This window comes from Dermacentor silvarum, chromosome 3 (genome assembly GCF_013339745.2).
Source record: "Dermacentor silvarum isolate Dsil-2018 chromosome 3, BIME_Dsil_1.4, whole genome shotgun sequence".
NCBI classification, from domain to species: domain Eukaryota; kingdom Metazoa; phylum Arthropoda; class Arachnida; order Ixodida; family Ixodidae; genus Dermacentor; species Dermacentor silvarum.
The window spans coordinates 152,567,730-152,592,492 of record NC_051156.1 but is presented as its reverse complement, the minus strand read 5'-3'; the positions used below and the strand labels follow the sequence as shown (position 1 = coordinate 152,592,492).

The 24,763-nt window shown below is 47.4% G+C and overlaps 1 protein-coding gene across 1 annotated transcript in view; it reads left to right on the top strand.

Moving 5' to 3' along the window:
* Positions 1–2,752: 2,752 nt before the first annotated feature.
* LOC119444062 (uncharacterized) overlaps positions 2,753–24,763 on the top strand; it is a 44,950-nt gene continuing 22,939 nt past the window's right edge. Inside the window, exons 1-9 of the mRNA XM_037708572.2 lie at positions 2,753–2,919; positions 3,602–3,751; positions 5,453–5,677; positions 6,526–6,918; positions 9,288–9,676; positions 11,142–11,290; positions 17,338–17,380; positions 19,421–19,537; positions 23,588–23,674. Coding sequence (XP_037564500.2) covers positions 2,842–2,919; positions 3,602–3,751; positions 5,453–5,677; positions 6,526–6,918; positions 9,288–9,676; positions 11,142–11,290; positions 17,338–17,380; positions 19,421–19,537; positions 23,588–23,674 — 1,631 coding nt within the window. The 5' untranslated portion in view covers positions 2,753–2,841. The remainder of the gene's footprint in view (positions 2,920–3,601; positions 3,752–5,452; positions 5,678–6,525; positions 6,919–9,287; positions 9,677–11,141; positions 11,291–17,337; positions 17,381–19,420; positions 19,538–23,587; positions 23,675–24,763) is intronic.

Here is a 24,763-nt window from a genome sequence, read left to right as displayed (position 1 = left end):
TTGAAAGGGCCACATTCGCATGACAAAACTTGGAGTACGCTTAAGGTACGCCTTTAGGAGTGGAACGCGATAGCGTTATTGGACGCCATTGACGAAGACACCGACACCATATTTTCTGCGACATGGGGCCCGGTCAAAATTTAGAAAGGCTCAATTTTCAACATTCCCCTCAATGTTCATTAGAACCAAAGCACAGGGAAACTCCATCCGAATTGGAGGACGCTTAAACTTCTCCTTTAAGAGTGGAAAGCGATAGCATTCAAAGATCCCTGGCTGCTTATCAGGCTTTTTTCTCGTATATTTAAACTAAAATCCGACGCTATCACGTCTGTAGGTTGTGTTTAAGTCGTACTGTGCGATTTTTGGACGTATTTTACTTTGAGCAATTCAATTTTTGTGCACTAACGCCTTGCGCCACGCGAAGGGCCCGCCCGGTCGGGTTGGTTCGGGATGACGTGGTTCGGCACGATTAGTTTCGCAAAACGCCGATGCTTAACACTGACGCCGACACCGATGCCGATGCCAACGCCGGATTTTCTACGACACGGGGCCCTTGACGCTCGCACGTTAATACTTGAAAAGAATGTACAGCGTTAGTATGATGGAAGGACCACGATTAAGCTCTTGCCTTCTTGAGTTTAGATCTACTACTACGACGTGCCATTCAATGCAAAGGTCGTCACATTCGCGAGTGTGCAGACAGGTTTGATGAGCTCTAACCTAAACCAAGATAGGCACACGCTGAGGTCAGATACCAGCTGCAAAGCGAAAAAAAGGTCTTTATTCGTGTTCAAAAAAGCCAGAAGACGTCTGGTTCTGCCTGACCCCACAGACGCTTATTTTCGCGGTGAAAGGTGCAAGCGGTGCATCTAGGAAACGGCGATTGCAGCTTCTTTATAGTAGTATTATTGGAAAATGCATCCACTGGATAACACCCTGTGCAGACGCGTTTATTTTCTATTTTTTTTTTGTAAAACATGGTACTACATCCAAGCAGAATAAAAGAAGTGGAATGGGAACGTATGTAGTGGTATTTAATTTATTTTTCTATTTATAAATATTAACACTTAAGTCTTGGTAATACAAGCCATTAGGTTAGAAGGAAAGAAAGAATTATGTTATGTTTCTATTGCGAACTTTGACCAATCCCCCATAACAAACACCAATTATTGAAACCGTCAACAATAAACGTCAACAATAAAGACAGGGGAAAAAAACGACGTTTCAAGTGCAGCTTCGCATACAGAGACGCGGCACTAAGTTCGCAGCTTAAAGATGATTCATCTAAAGCAAATAGCAAGCAGTCAAAATGCAAAATGAATACACATTCAGCTTCTGGGATGCAGCGCGAAAATTGCCCTTTCTCTCCTTACCACCCCATTCCCCGCCCCCACCTTCCGATGATAGCCATCTTTAGATTTGGTTTGGTTTGATGCCTATAGAAATAGCACAACCCACTACGGGGGATTGGCTATGAATCGGGCGGCAGTGGGAAGAAAAATGATGGATACTTAAATGGGATTTTCTTACTTAAGAATGAGATAATAAATGAATTCTAATCGTTAATATTAATTTTCATGCTATAGCATCTTAAAATTTGAAGCAAATATTTTTGTTGTCTTGTTGTGAAAAAAAAATAGGCATGACAGTCTCCTTCTTTCCATTACAAAATTAAATGTAGCATCACATACGTTCCTATTACAGTGTCCTAGTGCCGATGCCCCCAGAGATAGAATGATAGGTAGCGTAATGATCAAGAGATACGTTTAGAGATAGAAGAAGAAGAGACGCCCGCGCTCTGTCTGGTTTGGAGATCACGTCACCCGAATATAACCGTTTGTCGAAAGGTTCTTTGCAAACGTCGTCGGGTAAGCAGCATATTTTTTTTTCTCTTCGGCAGATAAACAAGATGCTTTAAGCATAGCGGTTCCGAAGCTGTAATTGTTGTATCCGCCGTCGTGCACTGCCCGACTGCGCCGCAGGCGTCGGAGAAACGCGAAGTGAACCGCATCAGCCTGTACCTCGAACAACACTGAGATTTATTTGTCCGTGATGGCCATATATACAGGTGTATGCCTCAGCTGACGTGATAAGGCACGTGCCTAGCGCCATCTAATTTACATAAACACTACTGCTGAATACCACAGTAATCATGGGTAAAATTTGGTTCATCTGGTTGCTGCTATATTGCACGACAACGTGAAATTAAATTCAGCCTCTATTATAAGCGTTAGCAATACAAAGAGCAAAATGAGTTTAAAATGCCATCACTTGGTTGCTGCTCTGGCGTCGCGCTTTGATCAACAGTTTTACGTGCGGTAAAGGTAATGGCCAATAAGGTATCGTAAAAACGGTTTCATGGTCTAGTTGATATTTTTTTGAAATAGAAGTTTGTTGCTTAAAGGACACACACGAAACGGTAGACACAAATACGCCGCCCTTCTCGTCGTCATTGTTTCAACACTTTCCTGTATGTTCTTTAATCGGCAAGTGCGTATTTTATAGGATATGATAACTTCTTATCGATGACCACGTTGAAACTTCGTGATATGCTAAACGGAGTGCAGAGTACGATGACTGTCTTTCTCGTGAAAGGGTTACCTAAAATATCGGGCGACTAGTTCGGGACCACTCGTATCAACTAAACGTCGTTGGATTGATCACTGGTGAAATATTCGACGAGCAAATGCAGAGCAGAGCTGTTTGCTTTGTAATTCAACTATTTTATTCACTCTCCGACTCGTAGACAACCGCCCTTCTTAGCACCAGCCATTGTGGGCTACAAGGTAACCTGTTCTGCCCTGGCTGCGCCGTGCTCACGGCTTCCTCCGTGCCACCGTCATGGCGGGCAGAGTCAAAAGCTACATCGGAGCGGCTGCTCCTCTCTACCTGGCACCATTGCTATTCTTAAACAATATGGTAAGCGCCCCAACACACTCGGTCACCGGGAGCAGATCAAGCGTTTGCCGAAAGAGCGATATCATTATAGAGGAAGAAATGTCAGAAAGGTATTTTGCTCATTGACCCGCCGTAAATCTATAAAGTTCAAATAACATTGACTCGGTGTCTTGATGTAGTGCGGCCGTCTCGGACTTTTACATTCACGCAGAATATTTTTAATGTCTCAGGTATACAGTCTCGTCGGTGATAAGGCTCTTGATCTGAAAACTTATGAATGACACTAACCAATGCCAAATTCGCAGAACTTGGCAAGTACTTGTGCGTCCTTCTCGCATAAAACTGCAGCCACTATCGAAAGAAAACGTTTCGAGGCCATGACACCACCTGTACATTTCAATTTTCTTATGGCATGGCTTAATTTTAGTGAGCTATAGTTTTCAAATCGGGCACATCAATGGAAGTTTGCGAAATCCACTTCAGTGAAGAGACGTTTCACTATATATAGCAGCTCCTCGTTTCGGAAACTATCGTGAAGCTTAATTTGAACCGCTGTGACTGTACTTCATTTCAGGTCCATCCCCACTGGTCACTTGGTAGCACTGAAAAACAGCTTCCTTTGGAGGCGCATTTTCGATAATGGAGCGAGGAATATTTTTGTCGGTGAAACGAGGCACAGCCTCGCTTTCCGGATGCTGCGCAGGTGTTGCTACACGGCGTGCTCCTGGTGACGGTGTTCACGGTTCTCGAAACTCTCCCGCTGGCCGTGGTGTCACTGTGCCCTTGGGTGTATGCCGCTCTCAGTACTGTTCCCGGGTCAGACTACGAAAGTCTCGTACTCGACTGTTCTAGAGTGAGTGGCCAATATTTCTACAGCGCAGCTGTTTGCCTCTATATTGTCGGGATTCTTCGTGTCCGCGTGCGCGGCTCTTGCTCACACAAAAATGTGGGCGGATCCCGAAGACACTGCAAAGAAGCCGGTAGCGCACAGCGTGCTGCTTCTCCAAGAGACATCAAATGACGTCATTGCATGACGTCACGTTTTACGTGATGATGTCACCACATTACGTCATCAGGCAATTGCAAACACTGTCCAACCTCCACCTGGCGGCAGCGGCCACTTGGTCAGACCTCATACGGCAGATGGAAAAGGGCTTTGTTTTTTGTTTTTTTTTCCGCGTAACAGAAACATGTTTACTCGTACACTAGAATTACATTCTGAATCTATCATGTCTGCAGCGTGTGTAAGTCGTACTTTACGAATTTTCGACGTGGTTTACTTTGGGAATTCAGTTATTTCAATTAGGCACTTGCGCTTGACGAAGGGCCTAGAGGATGCGTGCTGCACTTGCGCGCAAGTACGTCGCTTGTGGTGCTGGTGCTTGTCTAACGTCGTCTAACGTCGGTTGCGCTTGTCTGACGTCGACAACAGCTTCGCTGTATGTACATGCACTTTCACAGGGTTAAATGGAAACTGACTTTTTTTTGCATTCAAGGAAGAACCAATAACACAAAAGCCGAATTTGATCCTACTCTCGCATCTAGTCTATTACATGGCTTCCGTTTTCCACAGCGGCACTCTTTTACCGTACTCGAAATTGGGAAATTTCTAGGCATAGCAAGGATTCAGCTGTTGCAAGATAGGGTAATTAAATATTGTTGGGACAGGTCTCGCTTTGCAGTGGGAAGAAAATCCACAGATGATGACGATAATAATAATGATGAAGACGTTAGTGGCAGTGATATTTCAGCCCCAGTGTGTCATTTCTTACTAGCTTGTTTTTATTGCGATATCAATTATATGGACACACCAAGCGCATTCCTGCCGTCGCCATGGTCGTCACCGTCGCCGTCGCCGTGAAGTTCCGTATAAAGTGTAACGGCGACAAAATCGTCGCCGCGAGCCGTACGCTGTGTGTGCGAGTGAAAGCGTACGAGGGAAGCCGGCAATCACGGCTCAATGTAGCGAACGCGAGGGAGGAAGGCAGGCCGGAAGCGCGCGGTCGTCTTTCGCGCGCGTGAGGCACGGGGGCGAAGCGACAGAGAGGGAGGGGGGGGGGGGGAGGGTGCGTTCTGCTCCGTCGGCTGCGGCTCACAGCGCAGCCGCCGTATCTTGAAAGCGATCTGCGATGCGGACGAAGTGCGAACCCGCACGGGCCTCACTTTCTAAGCGATCTGCGATGGGAACAAAGTGCATGCGCCGAGTGCCGGTAGCTTCGTATGCGCTCTGCTTTTGACGTTTAGTTCGCGTTGAAGTGAGAAGAGACAACGTGAAGGTCAATTCGCCCGCTGCTTTTGGCGCGCTTTCTCCGGCGTTTTCACAGCGCCGTTTTCCGCGGTAATCGAGCGAGATGTGTTCATATTCACCTGTGCGCGCGTGACACCGTGCTTGTCTATTTAGTTAGTAAGTGAATGCTTACAACTTTATGCGGCCAATAAGCTACTATGCTTGCTTCGTCTAGTTCTCTACTAATTTGCTATCGCAATCGATGCTTCGCCTTTCGGGCGAAACTGCAACATTTTTTTAACCAATCTACGCTTTCGCCAAATGCAGGAGCTGGCGTCGCTGGCAAGCTTCCTCGCCGCGTACGTGGCGGTTGATTTGACCGGGCTGTGGAGACGAGTGTCCCTGTTCCTGCTGCAATGGCAGGGCGCGCGCGTTAGGCAGCTTTTCGCGTCGATGATGTTGTTCGCCTTCCTGGCTTCGCTAGTGCTACCGGCAGCCTTCGTCACCTGGCTGCTGTTGGCCTGCATCTGCCCACTCGTCGATCATCTGGAGGTACGTATAATTAAACCCCAGGGCAGCCACCGAGCAGCTACGTTGTTCACGGCAACCATACCCCGACCAGGTGGTCATGTTCTGAGGGACGTTCTGGCCGAAGACACGGGCGAAAAAACACAGAGTATTTAATATTGCTGTTGTCATAATCAACAATGTCATATGAGATGGCACGGTGCCCTAAAAAATTGGACGACGCTTAAGCTTCGCCTTTAAGAGTGGAATGCGATAGCATTCGAAGATCCCTGAGTTCTTGGCAGGCTTCTCGTCGGCAACTATAGAGCTTTCTTTTTTCTCCAACCGGCAGGCGCGCGCCTCCGCACGCGGTTCCCGAGGAGACCATTGCCATCTGGATGGTGTTTTTGCAAAGATCCAGCCGGGGCGTGCCGCTGTATGAATGGTAGAACTGCTGGAAAAGGGGTTTGTGTTTAAGTTTTCGCCGTAAGACAATTATGTTTTCTCGTATACTCAAATTGCAATCCGACGCTATCACGTCTTTAACGGGGGGTTAAGTCGTACTTTACTATTTTTATGACGCATTTAATGTGAGAAATTCAAATAGTTCACTAAGCCAGTGCGCCACGTGGTCGGGGTTGTTGGGGATGATTTTCTCGGCCGCGGACGCCGACTCTCACGCCAACACCGACGCCGGATTTTCTGCGACACCGGGCCTTTAACGCTTTCGCGTTAAAACGAGCTTGTTATCCAGAAGAACGTGTTATTCGTAGTAGGCTCATCTATTGTCCAATTGGTTCTTGTCCCCGTCCTCTTTCGTCGATAAATGCAGCTCGCAGTTGCTAAGCAACTAACCAGAACAAAATTATTTATGTCTGCGTTTACGCGTGCAGGACGACATCATAGCGCTGGCCCAGCAACGAATGAAACTACGAGCAGCGCATAGGACCCAAAGGCCGATCAAGACGTCGGAGTTGCGTACGGCTCGCACGGTGGACAAGCATTCCCCTCTGCGGTTATCTCCGTTGTCGCTCACGATTTCCGAAGATTCTCAAACTTCCAGTCCGGGAGATCTTCGAGACGCGGTGAGCTTACCGAGGCCACTGTCCAAAATGGACGATCTTACGAGGCAGCTGATGGCCGCGTACCGTTCAGCGTGCATGGAGTCTCCCACGCTGCGCCTTCTACAGGCCTCCCAACGCTCGCTGGCAGTGTGCTCCACTGGCACGCGAATCGCAGACGGCTTTAACCGGTCCCAGATCACTAATAGGATTCCAAGTCGGGAGGTAAGTAGGTTTTTTTGCCACAAAGAAAAGACGGAGAAAACATCTCTGGTAACCACAACTGGCGAATGTTGAAGCAATAGCTGTCTAAGAAGCTCACCATATTTTGGGGAAGACGAAAAATCAAGGCATAATGTTCTATGAGACAGGGCGGGATGGTAGTTATGAATGTAGGAGCTAATGTCGAGTTATAATTTGGATTCAATCAATCAATCAATCAAGTTGTTTATTTCATATTTGTATTACATGTTTCATAGTGTATATACAGAAGGAGGCCCAAAAGTCGAAACTGCAATTAGGGCCTCCTACAGCAACATGAATGGAGTATATTAAAAAAGGGCATACACAACAATCCGAGTTGCAAAAAAGAAAACAATAAAGTAGAAAAAAAGGAAACAAACAGAAAGAAGAAAATAATAAAAATAAAAAATAAAAAGCAACAGAAGAAACAAATATACAGTGATAGGTTCAATACAGAATGGCTAAGGATTCAAGGATTCAAACACATGCTGCTTTAACATTTTTTTGAATTTATACAACGACATCGGTCACTTAAGCGGAGGAGATAGGTTATTCCAAATTGATATGGCAAGGAAAGTAGTCGTTTGCTTGGCGTAATTAGTTTGCTTGCCGTAATTGATAATGTGCACACCGAATTAAAAGACCATAAGCGACATGGTTCTTGTCTTCTACCTATAGAGTTACGATCACGCTGGACCTACTCGTATACTATAGTTGTCGCTAAGGAATATGGCCTAAATACTACCAGTAATTAGGCCTATGGGACGTCCAGTATTTACTATGACGACAATCTACTATGGGACGAGATTGTTGCCTAACACCAAAAAATTTGAGGGGCCGCAACATTCATATGGGGATGGATTACCAGCGAAGCTGTTTACGCTGCATACCTAGGCCACAGACATTATGAAATCATCTATTTTTTTTTCATACGGCACCTCACAACGCCGACACAAGCGCCGCCGCGGTCTTGCCGCCACCGCTGCTGCAGCCGCGCCGGCATCTCCGACGCGCGTGACGTAGTAACCACAGAAGCGCAGGCCGCGTGCACAGGCGCTGCCGCAACACTCTTTCCCCTACCCGTCACCATTGCTGCAGCGCCGACGCCCCACCATTCCCCCTACCCTGCCCGTCTCCATTCCTGTCCACGCGCCCTGTCCCCGATACGGACGTAAGCCACCCAGGGTACCCCCTGTTACGTCTCAAAACGGAAAAGTGAATTCCTTAGGTGTTTCCCACAAGGCAGCCCTTTAATCAGCACCCACCCAGACGGCGACGGGGCCCGACATATACTGTAACGCGCAAAAAAAAAGGAGCCAACTTCGAGGCGACAACAACCGCCGCCCTCCGTGGAAGCAGTAACGACCGCGGAGGCGTCTCCTGACCATGCGAAGCTGACCGCCACGGAGAGCCACTAATTGATGCAAGGGGCCAACGTCGAGGACTTCAGTGGGAGCTGCGTCGATTTCGGTTCCCCAGACTGCCACGCGGTTGCGACGTATGCGGGGGCGATGGTGCAACATATAGGAGACGGAGTCCAGCGGAACGGCGCGACGTCGTGGGCGGAGTTCTGTGAACACTACAACCACTGTGATTGGCCAAGTCACAGCCATCGAATTCCCTGGTCTAGTCACCTAGGCAAATGAATTGCTTTGAACGCAGATACCTTTGATGCAGTCAGGTGCCCTGACTTGACCTGACGTGTGTCGAGATTTGTGTGCTCAGACTTGTGAGCTCAGACATTTAAAGTGCCCCTACATGGAGGGGGCTCCCACATCTGGAGCCAGTGTTAAACTATTAAAAATAAACACTTCTTTCGCTACTACTCCCGCACGTACTCACCCCTGTGCCTGGAGGATTCCCGGCCTAAACGCTACCTCGAGCCGCTACACCCCCCTGGGAACGAATGTTGGGGATGCATACGGCGGCTAGAGGTAAACCGCTTCGCTGTAAAACATTCAAAAGGAAAAGATCGTCTACGTTTTCTTGGTAGTTGAGCGTTGGTGCATGTTTCAATGACATGTTGCTGGAATCGGTGGGTAAGGAATGAGGGATCTATATGGCCATAAAAATAAATAAAAGGTGTGTGTGCATATTTACCATGGATTACTATAAGGAATTGAGCTTATTTATCACGTGGGAGAATTACTTGCGCTACGTTTGGTCCCTTACTGTATTTTGCACTACTACAACGCAACGCTATGTTGTGCAACAGCTCACAAACACAATCAATGCATCTGGAGTTTGATGCGCCTCGCACATACACTTTCGAAATGCTGCCTTTCACGGCTGCAAGCTTGGTGCCGATCGAGTCAAGCGACTAACTTTACTGTCCCTTCCTTCTTCCTCAGAATTCCGATGTGCAGGAATCGAGTCTGGCGTGTTCGTCCTTGACCCACCAGATGTCAATGTCTCAAACAGCGACCCTCCTGAAAACGCAGCGTTTCTCTCGGCCCCCATTATTGGCCTCCTTCGCTGGCACGTCTCTGCAGAACCACACCCTGAGACCTTTCCCAGTTCCTTCTTCTTCTCTGGCGAAGGAATCGTGGTCCACCCAGAGGCCGCCAGTGGGCGCGTCCACGCCTCAGGGCAGTCAGTGCAGCATGAGGGAGAGGTACAACAGGTCGACCTCACGCTCGCCCACATCGCCGCACCTGCTATCGTCACGCGAATGCGAGACTGCGCTGTCATGTTCAGGGATCCGGCTGCAACATCCGCAGTCTAAGAGCTACTCCTCCATGTAAGTGTAGTGCACTAAGAAGCGCCAAGTAAGTAGGGCAATAAGGTGTCCAGTGGACATGAAGCCTCACGCCCATACAAGAGAAAGAAGGTGAAAAGCCGGCAGTCCCTTGAGTTGTGGTATTTAATGCGAACATAACGAACGCGAATACGTTGTCCCAATTGGTGTGGTCGGACAAGACGTATATAGTACATCGTCAACGTGTCACCGAGAGTGCGGTCGAATCGCTCCATCAGACCGTTCGTTTGTGGGTGGCAAGCTGTGGATTTCCGATGAATGATATTGCACTCTAGAAGGAGGGATTGTTTAACTTCCGACATGAACACAGGACCACTATCGATGAGTAGTTGTCGAGGAGCATCATGGCAAAGGACGAAGTTATGAAGAATGAACAAAGCAATTTCGCGAGCGGTCGCGGCGTGAAGGGCAATGGTCTTGGCGTAGCGCGTCAGTTAATCGGCGCAATTAATTAGCCTGTGGTTTCCACATCCGCTGTACGGAAGCGGGCCCTAGAGGTCGATGCCAACACGGTCGAATGGCCGAGCAGGGCACGGTGCGGCTGTACAGTGGGCCAGTAGGGCACTGTGGAGGAGTTCTGCCTTGTTGACAGTCGGTGCAAGATTTAACGTACTGCTGGACAAACAGGCACATTCTACGCCAGTAATAAAGTTGGCACAGCCTTGAGTGCGTGTTCAGGTCACTGGCGTGGGCACTATGAGGGTCGATATAGAAGTACGTGCAGATATCGCAGCTCATCTGACGAGGGATAGCCAGAAGCCCGACCACCGGGCATATGTAGTTGCAGCGGTGGAGAATGTTGTCTCACACGGCAAAGTGGTCTGCTTGGCGGCGTGGCTCCAGACTGCGTAGCGCCAAGGTGCCACCGAAAATTCAAAGCCCCCTGCCCCCTTCATTGCACATTGTTTTACTTTCCCCTTTAAGCGAAGCATCACTTTCGGCATTAAAACCTAATAAAAATGCGATCTAAGGCATTTGGACTGCTCATTAACTTCCAGATTACCTCTACATCTACGCATGTTGAGCTGCGCTCATGCATATACCTAAGTTGTGTATATATGTGATAACGGCGCCAGTGTCATGAATTATCAGAATCGTATAAGCGACTCGGGGAATGTTAGTCCCGTACACAGTCCCTGCGTGCTCAGAACTGCCTTATGACACTGTCAATGACCAAGACGAGATTCCTTGGTTTTACAGAAGTCGAGCAATGTTACGTCTCATTTGGCCAAGCTCCAGCTAGTGCAAGGCATGTCCTAGTTTTGGGGTCCACTTGTCGCTAAGCGGTTACCCTAATGACCGTAGCAAGCATTGACTGTACACGTGCCCTACAGAAATTTTTCTTTAATCTACGTTTATTCTTCATTTAATCTTGCTACGCAATAAAAAATCTCTCTCGTTGATGACGAACCTTCTCTGTAAATGCTTTTTTTTTTACGCTACGTAGGCGTGGCTCTAGCGAAACAGAACGGCCGAGTCATGGGTCGTTGTCCTCGAAACCATCACCTGCAATCACCTCACCGGAACACTCTGACGTCCGCACGAGGACAGTTTTTCCAACCGGCAGCGTGCAATCCTCGATGGTGACAAAGCGTGGTGAGGAAGTTAGAGAACACTTAAGCCGTGCAGTTTCATAGAAACTTGAGTAGGCATCAGCTACTCGAGGGCTGAAATATTTCGTACATAGCAAGTGTTTGAATTGCTGGTCGCGCATGCGCACCCTCACCAAATCTCATTGCAGCGAAAGCATTTCGATTACCCAGGCCCTAGTTGGTGGTGTACCAATTGTTTAAGCGAAGGTTGACAAAAATTCTGAAGCAATACAGGAGATATTAAGGAAGGACTACTTTGAAAGCATAAGATTCATTGTAGCGGATGTCGGGAATAGCGTGACATCCGCCTGTCTTACAGTGGCGACTCCGACCCCTGGCACAAAAAAAAAAAAAGAAAAATGGCCAGACCCTAGGCACTGTGGGAGTTATGTTATGCGAAGCATTTTTCCGGGTAACGGGATATCCAACATTGTTTGGGGTTCCGCCAATCGATACGAGGTGGAGAAATGTGTGCCTGTAAATTGAGTAGTTGTTTGTGTGTGTAGGTCGCGAGAATACGTGTGTAGGACGACACCATCCACGTTTTAGAGGATTGTATGACAGCAATGGCATGATTTGGCAAATGGCATGAATGGCATGACCAATTGGCAAGCGGGGAACTCCCCGGAAGTTTACGGGCCCCGTCTGCGATCTGCTTGCAGATAATATACTACAAAACGAAACGTTTCTAGCCTCCCAATAGAGAAAATCTTTCTATAAAGCTTCAACACGTTCTCAAATAGTAATACATATGACTACTACAATTTATAACTATTAGTTTCTCTGCGTTCTCGCTAGGTTATGTCGCGCACAGTGACAAAAAAAAGAAAGGAAGAGAACAGGAACAGCGGCACGCTTTTCAATAGGCAGCATTAACATTCCACTCGTTCGCTGGCACCCGATGATGGGGTCGAGTTCGCTGCACAACCAACGCACTGTCCGTTTCTAGAAACGAAAGCGAGGCCGGAATTCGCCTTCTCCCATCTCTTCAAACATATTTCACACCTCCAACCGCTCTGCTTCCACCTCGAACAACGCCAACGCAACAGCCGAACCTCCCATTGAAAACGCCATTTTCTCGAATTCGACTATAAATTGGATACAAACGTGCCATTCCGTAGCTACAGCCGCCGTTTAGATTCAGTCCAATCTACCAGACGTGCCTTGCGAAGCCGTTCTCGGAACGAGCGCGTGACCGCTCGAACTTCAAACCTTTCGTCGCGTTCTGCTCCTAGCAGACAACGCGCTCGGTTTCAAAATGATAGACATGAGCGTGTCGTCATATTGACATCACCAAAAACGTGGCCGCGCCCCACATTGACGACGTCGGCGCGATTTAGGCCAATCGCGCGCGGCGTAACCGAACGCGCGCTCCTAACAACGGTCTCCGATCGCGCGCCTTCTACGAAGAAATTATTTGGCCAATTCGACCGGTCCCGGCGATAGTGAGCTCTAACACGGCGTCTCAAAACGCGGGCTGTTACATGGAAAAAAAATGTGGTTGATCCCTCTTATATAGGAATCGGTATAGAACACGAAAGTGAAACGTGTCTTCACAGAAGTAGTGTAATGTTTATTGCACATTGATATATAATGTCTATTGGTGTTTTGTGGCTAAAGCGCCCTTAGGCGTTGATGCACCCACGCTGACGCCTGGTGGCACGTCTCCTCCATCACGACTACCAACGTCGATGACCATGAGCAACCGTCGTGCATATGGAAGCTGCACTACGCTGCACACGCTAGCACAACGCGAAAGACGAAGCACGTAACTGACACACTAATACAACGCGCAAGACAAAGCACGTAACTGAATCGTCACCGAGTCAAATCAGCGCGTACAGCGCGTCGTAATTGCAGCCTCCGCGATCAACTTCAGAAACATTTTCAGAGCTAATTGCGGAGGCCACGCTCCGCTGTGCTGAGTACGGTGAACGCCACCTAGGTGGCGTTGGTAGTGCTTCTTGATGCCAGCGTCCCTTCGAATGCTGGCATCGAGGCGTCGTAGTGCTGAGACCACCGAAGCGTTCACTGTCGGTGCGCGTTAGTGTCATAATGCAGTACTTCTCTTTTATTGCGATAGCAATTATATGGACACTCAAAAGCAGATTTCTGCCGTCGCCGTCGCCGTCGCCGTGAGGTTCCGTATGACGTCAATGGAGATGAAATCGTCGCCGCGCGCCGCCGAACGCTGTATGTGCAAGTGAAAGGACGCGAGGGACGCGCGGTTTCACGGGGAGTGAACGCACGGCGGAAAACAAACGCGCGTTCTGTGCCGTGCTCCCTTAAGGGCTGCAGAAGTAGGCGTCTCTTTCCTCCTTTACAATCACCATATATGTAGAGCAAACGCGCCTTCTTCTGACGCACGAAAGGCCGTAGGGGGGGGGGGGGGGGGCAGGGAAGGGAGGCGACGTTTAGCTTCGGCACCAAGTGCCTATTTATATCAGAGGCTCCGGCAACAGTCACCAACGCCGCACGCATTTTGTGCGAACGCGGGCAAAACGCCGACAGCGTCGACAACAGTGCTGTGTGTTGCCGGTGCTGCTGCATGTCCAAGTTTGTACAGTGGATAAAACTACTATCCTTACTCCGTATAGCTCTCTACTGAGTTGCTATCGCAATTGATGCTTCGCCTTTCGGGTGAAACTGCGACAATTTTTTTTGAGTGCCCTGCGATTTGGTGGCGTGGGCCTAGACCCCACCTAGGCTTCGGCCAAGGGTTGTTGGCCCTTGGCGGCTTCCTCGGCTCGCTGGACGGCCCAAAGTTGGTGCTGCAGGTCCGAGCTGAGCAACGCAGACTCCCAGCGCGCGCGGTGGCTGTCGCTGTTTGAGGCTGCATCACTATTATCGTGTGTTATACCCGCACATTCCCATAGGATATGCTCTAGGGTGGCTTTAGAGTCGCAATGTCTGCACTTGTCAGTCGTGTATAAATCTGGGTGTATTATGTGCATGATAGCTGGACTCGGATAGGATCTGGTTTGTAACTCCCGCCATTCGACAGACTGTTTTTTCTTTAATTTTTGATGAGGCGACGGGAATGTGCGCCTCTGCAATCTATGGTGTTGTGTAATTTCATGAAACTTGTCATTCGACCTTCCCACTCCCACTCGTCAGCAGTCGCTGAAGCGGGACTAACCGAGGCTCGGTCCGTAAGCTCTCAAGCCATGCGGTGCGCCACCTCATTGCTACCGTCTGGTAGTGTGTGAGCGGGTGTCCAGATGAGATGGACACTTCTGTCGTGGTTGTTACCTAATTTTAGGAGTCGTAGTGCCTATGGGGAGATTCGACCATTGGCGAAGTTTCGTATTGCCATCTGGGAATCACTGATGATTATATCTGCTTGTGTTCGTGCTATGGCTAACGCGATAGCTATTATCTCTGCGGTTTCTACGTGTGGCGTGTTAACTGTAGCGCTCGTCGTGCATTTTCCCTCGTAATTTATCACCACTGCTGTGTAGGCGCGCTTGTGTCTGTACCTAGCTGCGTCTACAAATATGGTGTCCTTGCTGTTACCGAATTTCTTTTGTATATCGCGTGCTCTGCTTTCCCGCCTACCCTGATGGTGGGTGGGATGCATAATCTTGGGCATTGGAGAGACGGTTATCACATCTTTTGGGAAATTATATTTCAAGAAATCGGCCCAGTTTCCATAAGTTTCAACTAGCAGCGGCCGAGTGGGTGCTCCCTTCTAACAACATATGCATTTACGACACTTCGTCGTAACATTCATGCTGGGTTAAAGCAGCGTTTTGTTCAGGGATGATGTGGTCAACTCAAACGACAGGAAGAAATCGGTTTGCAACCATCCGGCAGAGGGCCCTTCACTTGAACAATAGGTCCAAAATTTGAACCACGAGCGATTTATTAAAGTTTGCGTTGCAACGGTAATGGCAGAGCGAGTGTCGTTGAGTCTGTTTGCACGCGCAGGATTTTGAGCCGCACCAAGGAGGGAGAGAAAGGGATTATGCATGCACACGTCTTGAGTGTGCGGGCATATACTTGTGTGCGCGCGCGTGTGTCCCTCATATGTGCATGTATGCGTTTCTGAACCGGCGCACGCGTGTGTGTATGCCTGCATATGCGTGCGTGTATGTGTCCATGTGCGTCACCTCCGTGTGTATGTGTTTGATGGTGTATAAGCGCGTGGCGTGCACCAGCTGTTTGTGAGCTTGTGTGCGTGCATGCATGGGCACTGGTGAACGCGCATGCGTGAACGTGTGTGTTCGTGTACGTGTGTTAGCAAGTGTATGCGTGCCTGAGTGCAAATGAGTAACTGTGCATGTACTTGCACGGGTGTTTGTGTGCGTGTATGTGTGCGTGTGTGCGCGTGTGTGCGCGCGCGCGCGTGTGTGTGTGTGTGTGTGTGTGTGTGTGTGTGTGTGTGTGTGTGTGTGTGTGTGTGTGTGTGTGTGTGTGTGTGTGTGTGTGTGTGTGTGTGTGTGTGTGTGTGTGTGTGTGTGTGCGTGCGTGCGTGCGTGCGTGCGTGCGTGCGTGCGTGCGTGCGTGCGTGCGTGCGTGTCGGAGACAAATAAGATGTAGAGTTTAGTTAAACCCATATATAAACCCACGAGGCAACAACGAATGACACTGTATTTATAGCATTGCCTGTTTCTGAAAGTACAACTGAAACGAACAAAAAATGCACCTGTGACGTCAATATCGCCACTTGCATCTCGTCACGATGGCGACGTCGGCATCGGCATAGCCCCACGAGGAGCTCTCTAGTGGTTCAGGTTCGTTGCCTTTCTCAATTCGGTGGCAGCGCATGCCTTGATCCCGGTTCTGCGCTAAATCTGCAGAATAACTGCGTCGTATCGTTTCTGCAGCCTAGCAAGCTTTCGGCGGCAGAGGTTCACAGCAATATCGTCAATAAAGCTTCAAACTGCTTGCCTTCTAAAAAAACTATTACCGATGACTTCTACAACCTCTAATGCGAAACTACAGTGCAGATGTATACGTGTTTTCCTTTCGCGGTATATTGGCTGGCACGGACAATCAGTCTCTTGCAACACGTTGCAAACGGAGCGAAGTTGGGCGTGACTGCCTCGCTAATTGTGACGCCTGGGCGCGATTCTCAGCAGACGCCGCAGACAACCTCCGCTCATGGAGAGTCGTCGTCGCCGCAAAGCCCCTCGTGCACGGCACTACGCTTTTCTTCTCACACTTTCGGCATACCCTCCTCCGCTACAACCTCATGGTTCCGCTGCACCCTCCTCCTCCGCTTTCCTCCTCGCGCTGTCTTCACTCTGGCCGCTTTTTTCCTCCGCCGCTGAGCTCCGTGTTCGCTCTCCTCTTTCCCTGTGCTCGTTCGCTCGGTTACGAGGTAAGGCGCCGACGCTCGCCTCAGAAGCGGGCGCCGGAGAGATGCGCGCTAAAGCAAAAGGGCACAGGCTGTAAGGAGGCTGCTCACGGAACCATGCATTGATGACAATGGCAGCATCAAAAAAAAAAAAAAGAGTGGGCGCGGTAAGGTTGACGTTGTAGACGATCTTTTTTCGAATGAGTTACGCTTTCAGAGTGCGTTTACATGCGAAACATTTGTTCGCGTAACTCTTACAGGAGCTTGTCTAATAAACATTTCTTCACTCAGCTAGAAAATATCGCGGACGGGCTTAAAACTACGCATGCAGCTTAGCTACCTCAGTTCAATTATAATGAAATTAATTAACTCTTTCGTTACAGCGCCAACGAAATTGATCAACTTGATCGACAGTTTTTCTACTCGTTGTTAAACATTTCCGTTGGAATTCTTTTGCAAACATCATGCACCATCTGAAATAACCACTGAACTTTAATTATTTGTCAGATTTTTCAATCTTTGGCAGATAGGGGAGTATGGAAAAATAAGCCAATAAATGAGCCTAGCATCATAGGAATCGCAGAATACCGCTGATTGCTTGCTGCAATTCAATGACAGACAGTTCTTTGGAGCTAAACAAGGCTTTGTGCAGGATACCGTTAGCAAATTGTCGAGCTCTAGTCCAACTGGTATCGTTTTTGTACCAGTGTTCTTCCTTTCTTTTTTTTATCTTTCCTTCGTCTGCGCAGACACTACTGCCAGCGGCAAGTCAAGGATTGAACCTACTGAAACGTAAGTATGAATGGCGCTGGTTCGCAAGTTCCAATACATAAACTACCGCTTCTAGTCGATGAGAAAGCTGTGGCCGCGAAATAATGACTGCACGGATGGTTACCGTAGTTCCTAGCGTGTGTATGTGTGCAATTATAAAGTTATCACATAAAAAATATCTTCAGCAACAAAGTGTAATTTTTATTATAAGATTGTTCTTTTCCAGCGTATACTTACAGTGATGCCACCGTTGTCATGGTATGACAAAAAAGGTCATTGTCTTGTTCGTGAAACTTTCATGGTACATTTATTATAAAATTCCGCTGGATACCGTGGTAGCACGTCTGAAGTCCTTTGTCAGCATAAGTTGACACACATTCATAATACACGATGAGGCTGGTAGACAAATGTGTTTTAAGCTCAATACACATCATAGGAAGAGAACGTCGAGTTGCAATAAGTTATTTTTATGCGAAAGCATTTATACCCCAGTAAGCGAAAATTTGTCGCCGTGACCGAAAGATGGTACCTAAAACGGCCAGCATCTCAGAGTAAAAACACGTCAAGGAATGCTCGGACATATGTCACATTTCTCAGGGAGGTGCCTGTAAACAAAATAAATTAATGACTTTGAAAATAAAATTTTGTGTATTTTGGTCTGGGCGGGAATCGAACCCGGTCTTCCGGGGTGCGAGACGAGCACGCTTCCCGGACGCCATGCTGCCCCACGGTGCTGGTTTACTAAAGGTGTGCCTAGTGCGTGCGTGATTGCACACGTTACGTCACAGCAATGTGGCTTAGTAAAGGTGTGGCATAGTGCGTGCATCACTGGGGACGTGACGGCACCGACAATGAGGAGATGGCGCCACGTCATGAGTGCATAAAATGAGCCCGCTCATGACCTTCCGCGGTATACAAACGGTGCAATAATTTCGCATTCCCACACTTAAGCAGTGTTATGTGTCTTTGCCGAATTTTTCGGGATCACTGCGCGCAGTCAATAACCACTCTCGGTTGTTCTTCCTGCGACCGTTGTTTGATTAATTGTCGCTCGCTTTCTCTTGTATCTTCCGACTCTGCACGACTGTGACTGTTTTTATTGTACCGTGGTGACTCATTAAATATTTGGAGGGGAATATTCAATATGTGGGTGGGCAAAATTTAAAATTTTTCCAATACGAATCGATTACGAATAGTAAGTATCGAACAGTCAAATGCAGACGCATATATTTGCAGCAGGAACGTTTATTTCGCTAGAATTATGTGCGACGCCTGTACTCGCTAGTGGAAAAAGGACTGCTTAACTATAAGGGACAATTACAATCAGTTTTAAACATGAGACAATCAACTGTCATTAAAAAACTACACGAATAGCCCCTCACAACTTAAAAGCTTTGTTCCAAACAAGCGTTTTTAAGAATGAATGGTTGCTGTATAACTATAATTTTCCATAAACGCTATTTATGTAGTGTCCGTAAAAAGAGCAGGAGTTGTGTAAAAAGAAAAGAGAAATCTGCTAGAGGAATTGCGTGTCGTATGCAAATGTAAAATGGCTCGTGGCCAGAAAATCATCCATGTTTGTAACGTAAAAGGTAAAACTGCGACATGACTAGACTGCCAAAAGCACGAAACGACAAACTACGAGCAATGGTCACAGGTTGTTATTTGTAGCCATCCGCAACGAAACCGAAAACAAAGCTAGCATTACCCACTTTGTTTCAGGATTACTTCGGAAAAATTTGTTGTTTTGCTTCTGGTAGCTTGCGATACTTTTTTCAGCACACTGAGAGCAGCAAACTTATTTAAACAGTTGGTTGTTGAAAAATATTTGGTTAATATTTACTATTCGATAATACCGAATGGTTATCTTCAAATACGAATTTAGATAGTTAGTGTTTAATATTTGATTCTTATTCAAAACGTGGAATTTTCGCCCGCCCTTAATTTTTAACATTTCGAAACACTAAAAAACTAAGAGTTCGATCACGAATTTTCACGATAACTTAGAAAGCAAATCGTCTGACTGTTTCTGATTGCCTTCGCGATCACTTCTGTGCGCAGCTTGTGCAAGTCAATCAGAAAGGTGTTCATGGTCGGCGTGGCTTACACCTCCATTATAGCCGGCGAGTGTGGCGTGAGGAATCGAGCCAAATTCATCATCGATGCCTATTATACCACGTACGTGAAGAAGTATGATCTGCAAGTATTGCAAGCACCTCGTATTTCCACACACGTACGGCGAGTATCGGCTGCCATGGTAGCTGCAGTGGTGCTTTGCTGCACTTGTTCGTGGGTTCAACATTCGAATGGCGATAGAATGCACAACTGCGCCTGTACTGCACTGAGCTTGGGTGCCCACATTAAGGCACACATTTGGTGGAAATTAACCCAGCGCAGTCGCACAACGACACGTTTGTCAGAGACAAAGAAAGAGAGAAGAAAACGAAGACAACGGAGCGCTCGGTTGGGCTCGTTTTCTTCTCAGTGCGGTGTCTGTTTTGCGCGCAGCACGTTTATTTCGGAAGATCAGCAACTAGCCCAACGTCACGTCGTTTTGGTCTACATGTATCACACTTATTAGAGGCAAAGTTCAAGAAACAACAAAAAAATGTCCGCCTCCATGCCACCCTGTGAAAGTGGATGTGTAAAGCGAAGCTGTTGCCGACGTTACACAAGCGCCACCACCCCAAGGCGTAGCACTGTCGAGATCAATGTAGCGTCCACGACCTCGTTCGTGCCCTTTCCGTTGGTGCTTCGACGCCGCGGTGCACGTTGGAGGTGTCCAAACGCTTGAGCGGAAACCCACGTTCACGAAGGGAACGCCACTGTAATTTTTTAACAATCTTGACCTGGTGTCGATTACGGTCGCAGCTCACTCTGCGCGACCCATGCAACGGACAGAGCGTCCACCCATCGAGGACAGAGACATTGTGTGCACACGTTCATCACGCGTTCACGCAGGTGCGCCGGAGTGCAGCATATATCCTCATTCTAGTAGACCCTCCGCCTAGCGCAAGTCCGTTATTGAACTAATTCAATTTCTCGAAGTAAAGCGCGTCACAAAATTTGTAAAGTACGACTTACACACAACATGCAAGCAAGATAGCATCAGGTTGTAATTTGAGCATACGAGCAAACAAATTTCTGCTACGCGGAAACTCAAAATTACACTAGCTCTGGAGACGAAAATTTTTCTTTGTCCACGAGACTGTGTATACGCACGGAGGCAGAAAGTTTGCCGGGGTAGCCATATAACAGCTTTGCAGTAAAATAAAGCGCACCAACCTATAATTTCCAGCTTGCCATAACGCTTTCTTTAGCGACGTGCGCATAACGTCTCAATTATTCACACTAATCAAAGAATTCGATTTTTTTCGCAGACTGAAAGCAATGCGCGCATGATGGTTGCATGCCTCTTTGTTGAATTGAATAGGTGTTTATCACTGAGTCTATCACACCGTTTATCGACAAAACCATCGTTCTAGCAAAATGAGTTATAACGAACTAATGTAGATCGCGAAGTAGTCGTAACTCTCCTTGAAATTCTCATAGAAACTCAGGCATTGAAAACCTTCTTTTAAGGAATCAGGCATTTCGTTTAAGGAACGTAACCTTTCTTCTTTAATTTGGGATGAAGAATGTTCTAATAGTTTGTACTGATGAAATTGTAATCTGGGGTTGCACGATGCTGCTTGGAACTCGCCTGAATCAGCACTTCAGAACTTCCGCGAGCTGGCGGCCACTCACGCGGCACTCTACTGCTGCATGCCGCCTCGCAATACACTTTGCCAAAGTTGTCGGCTACCGGGATTTTCTACGCTGTGGTACGCGCGACCTGCTGCGCCTTAGTCAAATAATTGCGTGGTTTACGCTGCTAACGTACAGGCGAGGCCAAAACATTACGAGATCTGCGAACGCGTGCCAAACTGCATTCTTGCGCCCTCTGACGTCCTCTTGCATTTTTGCGCCCTCTTGCTCCCGCTGATGAGACACGACTTGGGCCTGCGTGTCCTGTTATGCTTGAGTACGCAGCCAATACGCTCCCCTCTGGACACCCTGCTATCGGAATTCAATAGCGATGAGGGCACAAGAAGGCGCTAGGAGAGCGTTGTCTTTCGGACGGCAGAGCACGTGGTCTATCGTCGCACGTCACAGTGGCCAAAACAGGCACCGCTCTTACAGCACCAAAGAGCCTCAGAGGCTCCTGGTGGTCTGTTTCCTCAGGGGAGACTCACCCTAAAGCTGCTTAGCTTAGGTGATTTGATGAGAACCGAGTGTAACATGATCAATGTTGGTAAAATTCTATAAATTCTCTTTAAGTTACAAGTCATCAGCACCAGTTAGCGTGTTTTAGCTCGAAAGTGTGCAAACAAACAGCGAAATCACTTTGGATTTTGCTATTCAGCGCGCTGTCGTATCAGTATTATCACATGGTTCAGTCATCACCAATGTCGCTATATAAATAAACCTCGGATGTCTGGCGCGGCTTTTTTGCGAATACGCAGGGTAAAAAAGCCAAGCCCGTTGAACACGTCGGTGTACCTCTCCTTCGTGATGCCTGTGTTCGTGATATCAATCGTCATCTTCTGGGCCTTCATCTACTACTACTACTTTGGCTACAAGTTAGTTTACGATCCTGTTTGCGATACGCGAAACTTCGTATTTAGAAGCGTGAATGTTTTCCACGTACATCGTAGCTAACCCTGCCGGTAAGGGTGTAAATGCTGAACAGGTTCGTAAGGAAAATATAAATGTTTAGGAAGCTGGTTCAGCTTTGCGGGGACGTAGTGAACGAGACAACAAACGCCAGCCACATTTAAGCGTTCACTGGGGCGTTTTTTTTTTGTCTTGCCTTTGTTTTACAGCGAGCTTGAGAAATAACGATTGCCAAATGTTCCCCAGAGTTATTGACACAAGCAGTTCGAGTATTCCCGTGCACCATAAAAACAAGCAGCAAGCTTTCGTCCTTGCTTTCGGTTCCTTAGAAGCCAAGCTCGCAATCTGTGCCGCACGTGGTGGAAACGTTGACAACTGACGCCGAACAGTTATGGTAGACATTAGGCTGGTTCCTATCGCACTCTGACTCATATTGCAACAATGCGGAACCCCCTGTATACATCGGAACCAGAGAAAGCGTACCCGAGCCGAACGCGCAGCCGCTCGCCAGCGCAATCGGAGGCCGGAAGAGTCAACCAGTCAGCACTTCTGTTTTAAACAAGCAAGACACCGAGGAGCCTGCCCTCTACCGCCTATATATTGTACTAGAATTCTAGAACACTATACTTCTGAAGCTAACAATGAATGGTAGGTGCAGGCGCCAAGGTTTGCAGGCGCCGCGAGGCCGGAACTCCGTCAGGTCGGAGGAAGTAAATGAAATGAAGAGAAAGGAATCATATGGTCACGTTGCCAGCCTTGGCAAGCGAAGTCTCCGTGAAGTCATCTCCTACGTTTTTTCCCTCGCAGTATCGGCTCAGCAAAGGTCCTCTGAGAAATAGCGCATTGGTCGGGAATGTTTGGTTCCCGGTAGTTTTTAATCGATGCGCACCAATTTGGCTGCTATGCAGTATAGCTGTACCTGCAATGAGGGAGCACTGAAACGTACCGCAATGTGACGAGACGATCACGTATTGGACCGATACGTTTGGCTGTAATCGTGTTGCGCAATGCTCTCTGCTAACTCCTTCCTTCCAGCGAGCTTCAGTCGCGCTCACAAGTTGTAGGTGAGAGCTCCTCCGAGCGCTCTGAGGTAGATTGCGGCACTCTGAAACAACCAGCCGAATGCGCCATTACGGAGAAGTGGGTCAGGTTCAGGGTGTGCTGGTATCGCTCTTCTATGTATGTCTGAAATACCCGCAGGTTACCCATATATGTATAAAAAGTTATGTAAAGAGAGAATTATGTGCAACTAAACATCCAACGTATTTTCAATGCGGTGTCTACGGCAATGTAGTTGTTCGGTTCACAATTCCACAAAATACTGTGATTTCCAGTAAAAAACTTCGAGGCCACAGTAAGCACTGGAAGTCTCGATATTCCTAATTGCTGGGCATATCGTATTTGTGATGCTGTCTGCGCATAGAAGTAGTGTTAATAAGGTCCTAAAGTTCTAAGTGGCTTATAAACTTTAAACCTGGCCAATAAGGTTATTTCGTAAAGTGAATAAAAGGCTGTTGATGTCTGCTCATACACAAATACGATGTGCTAGGAAACTTACGTTTTCGCTTCCAGTGATCTAAGCAGGGAGTTGACCAAGGAATATCGCCTGGCCATTCGAGAGATCATCAGAGAAAAATGGCAGCTGCAAGAACCCATACAGTGAGTGGTCCCCAACCACCCCTCCGGAATTTTTCTAATATGCAGCAATAGTGCAAAAAAATTTCTTTCTTTAATTGAACAGCGCTGCTGGTATATCTGAGTTTTGATTATTAAGCAGAAGCAGAGCAGTGGTATGCATCCAGCTGTTTATAAATTTTTGACCAAGTAAGTCGTATCTCTATAATGAGGTCGCGAGCACTAAACAGGCGCTGACGTGCCATTTCTCACGAATATATAATCAAACAGCACATGAATTACCCCAAACTAGAGCATGAATAAGGTTTTCAGCACTAGAGTATGCATAATTAATACAATGTTCAGGCGCTTTTGTAGAGTTGGAAGCACAACGATGGAAATCGGCCATACAACTGCAAGCAATCACAGTGGCTCGGCAGGGAGAACGTTGGAGATCAGTTTGGTGAACAACGCTTTTAAACTGGCTCTAAAAACTCACTTGCGGACCATCTGGTACGTACTGTTGGCAGAAAATATAACTATATCTGATCAAGATATACGTATAGACGCAAATATCCACATCAAAACAAAGATCGAAGGCGAGTGTAACTCAGTGAACGTTGCGCAGCAATGATGTTCCAAATTTTATCAATCTGTTGTCACTCTTCAAAGCTTCTAAAATCCTCACTGCATGTAGCTGGGCTGTTTATTGTTTCCTTCTTTGCCCTAGCCTACGCTGAAGCTCTTAAATATTTCATATTTTATTCTCGAGCATCAGAGATTGCATTTCAGAAAGAGACACTGGATGTCGTTTAATTATCATCGCTGTGATAGGCAATCCGAAACACCAATCTTATAAGTTCATATCAAACATTGTGTGCTGTCTAGTGTTTGTTTTAAGGTTTCTGCGTTTTGATCCTCTTCGAACTTCAATACCTTTCTTCACACTCTAGCTTGTAATCAATGATAAGCTCTGTCACGGAAAGGTATTACTATTTACTTGCGACAGTTTACACAATTTGAAAAAAAAATGCCCATTCGCTACTTCAAGTCAAACAATTTTTTTAGAACGAAGAAGGGCGGTGAAGTGAAAGAGCGCGTGTACACTACCCGTGGCTAAACAGCGCCAAAAGT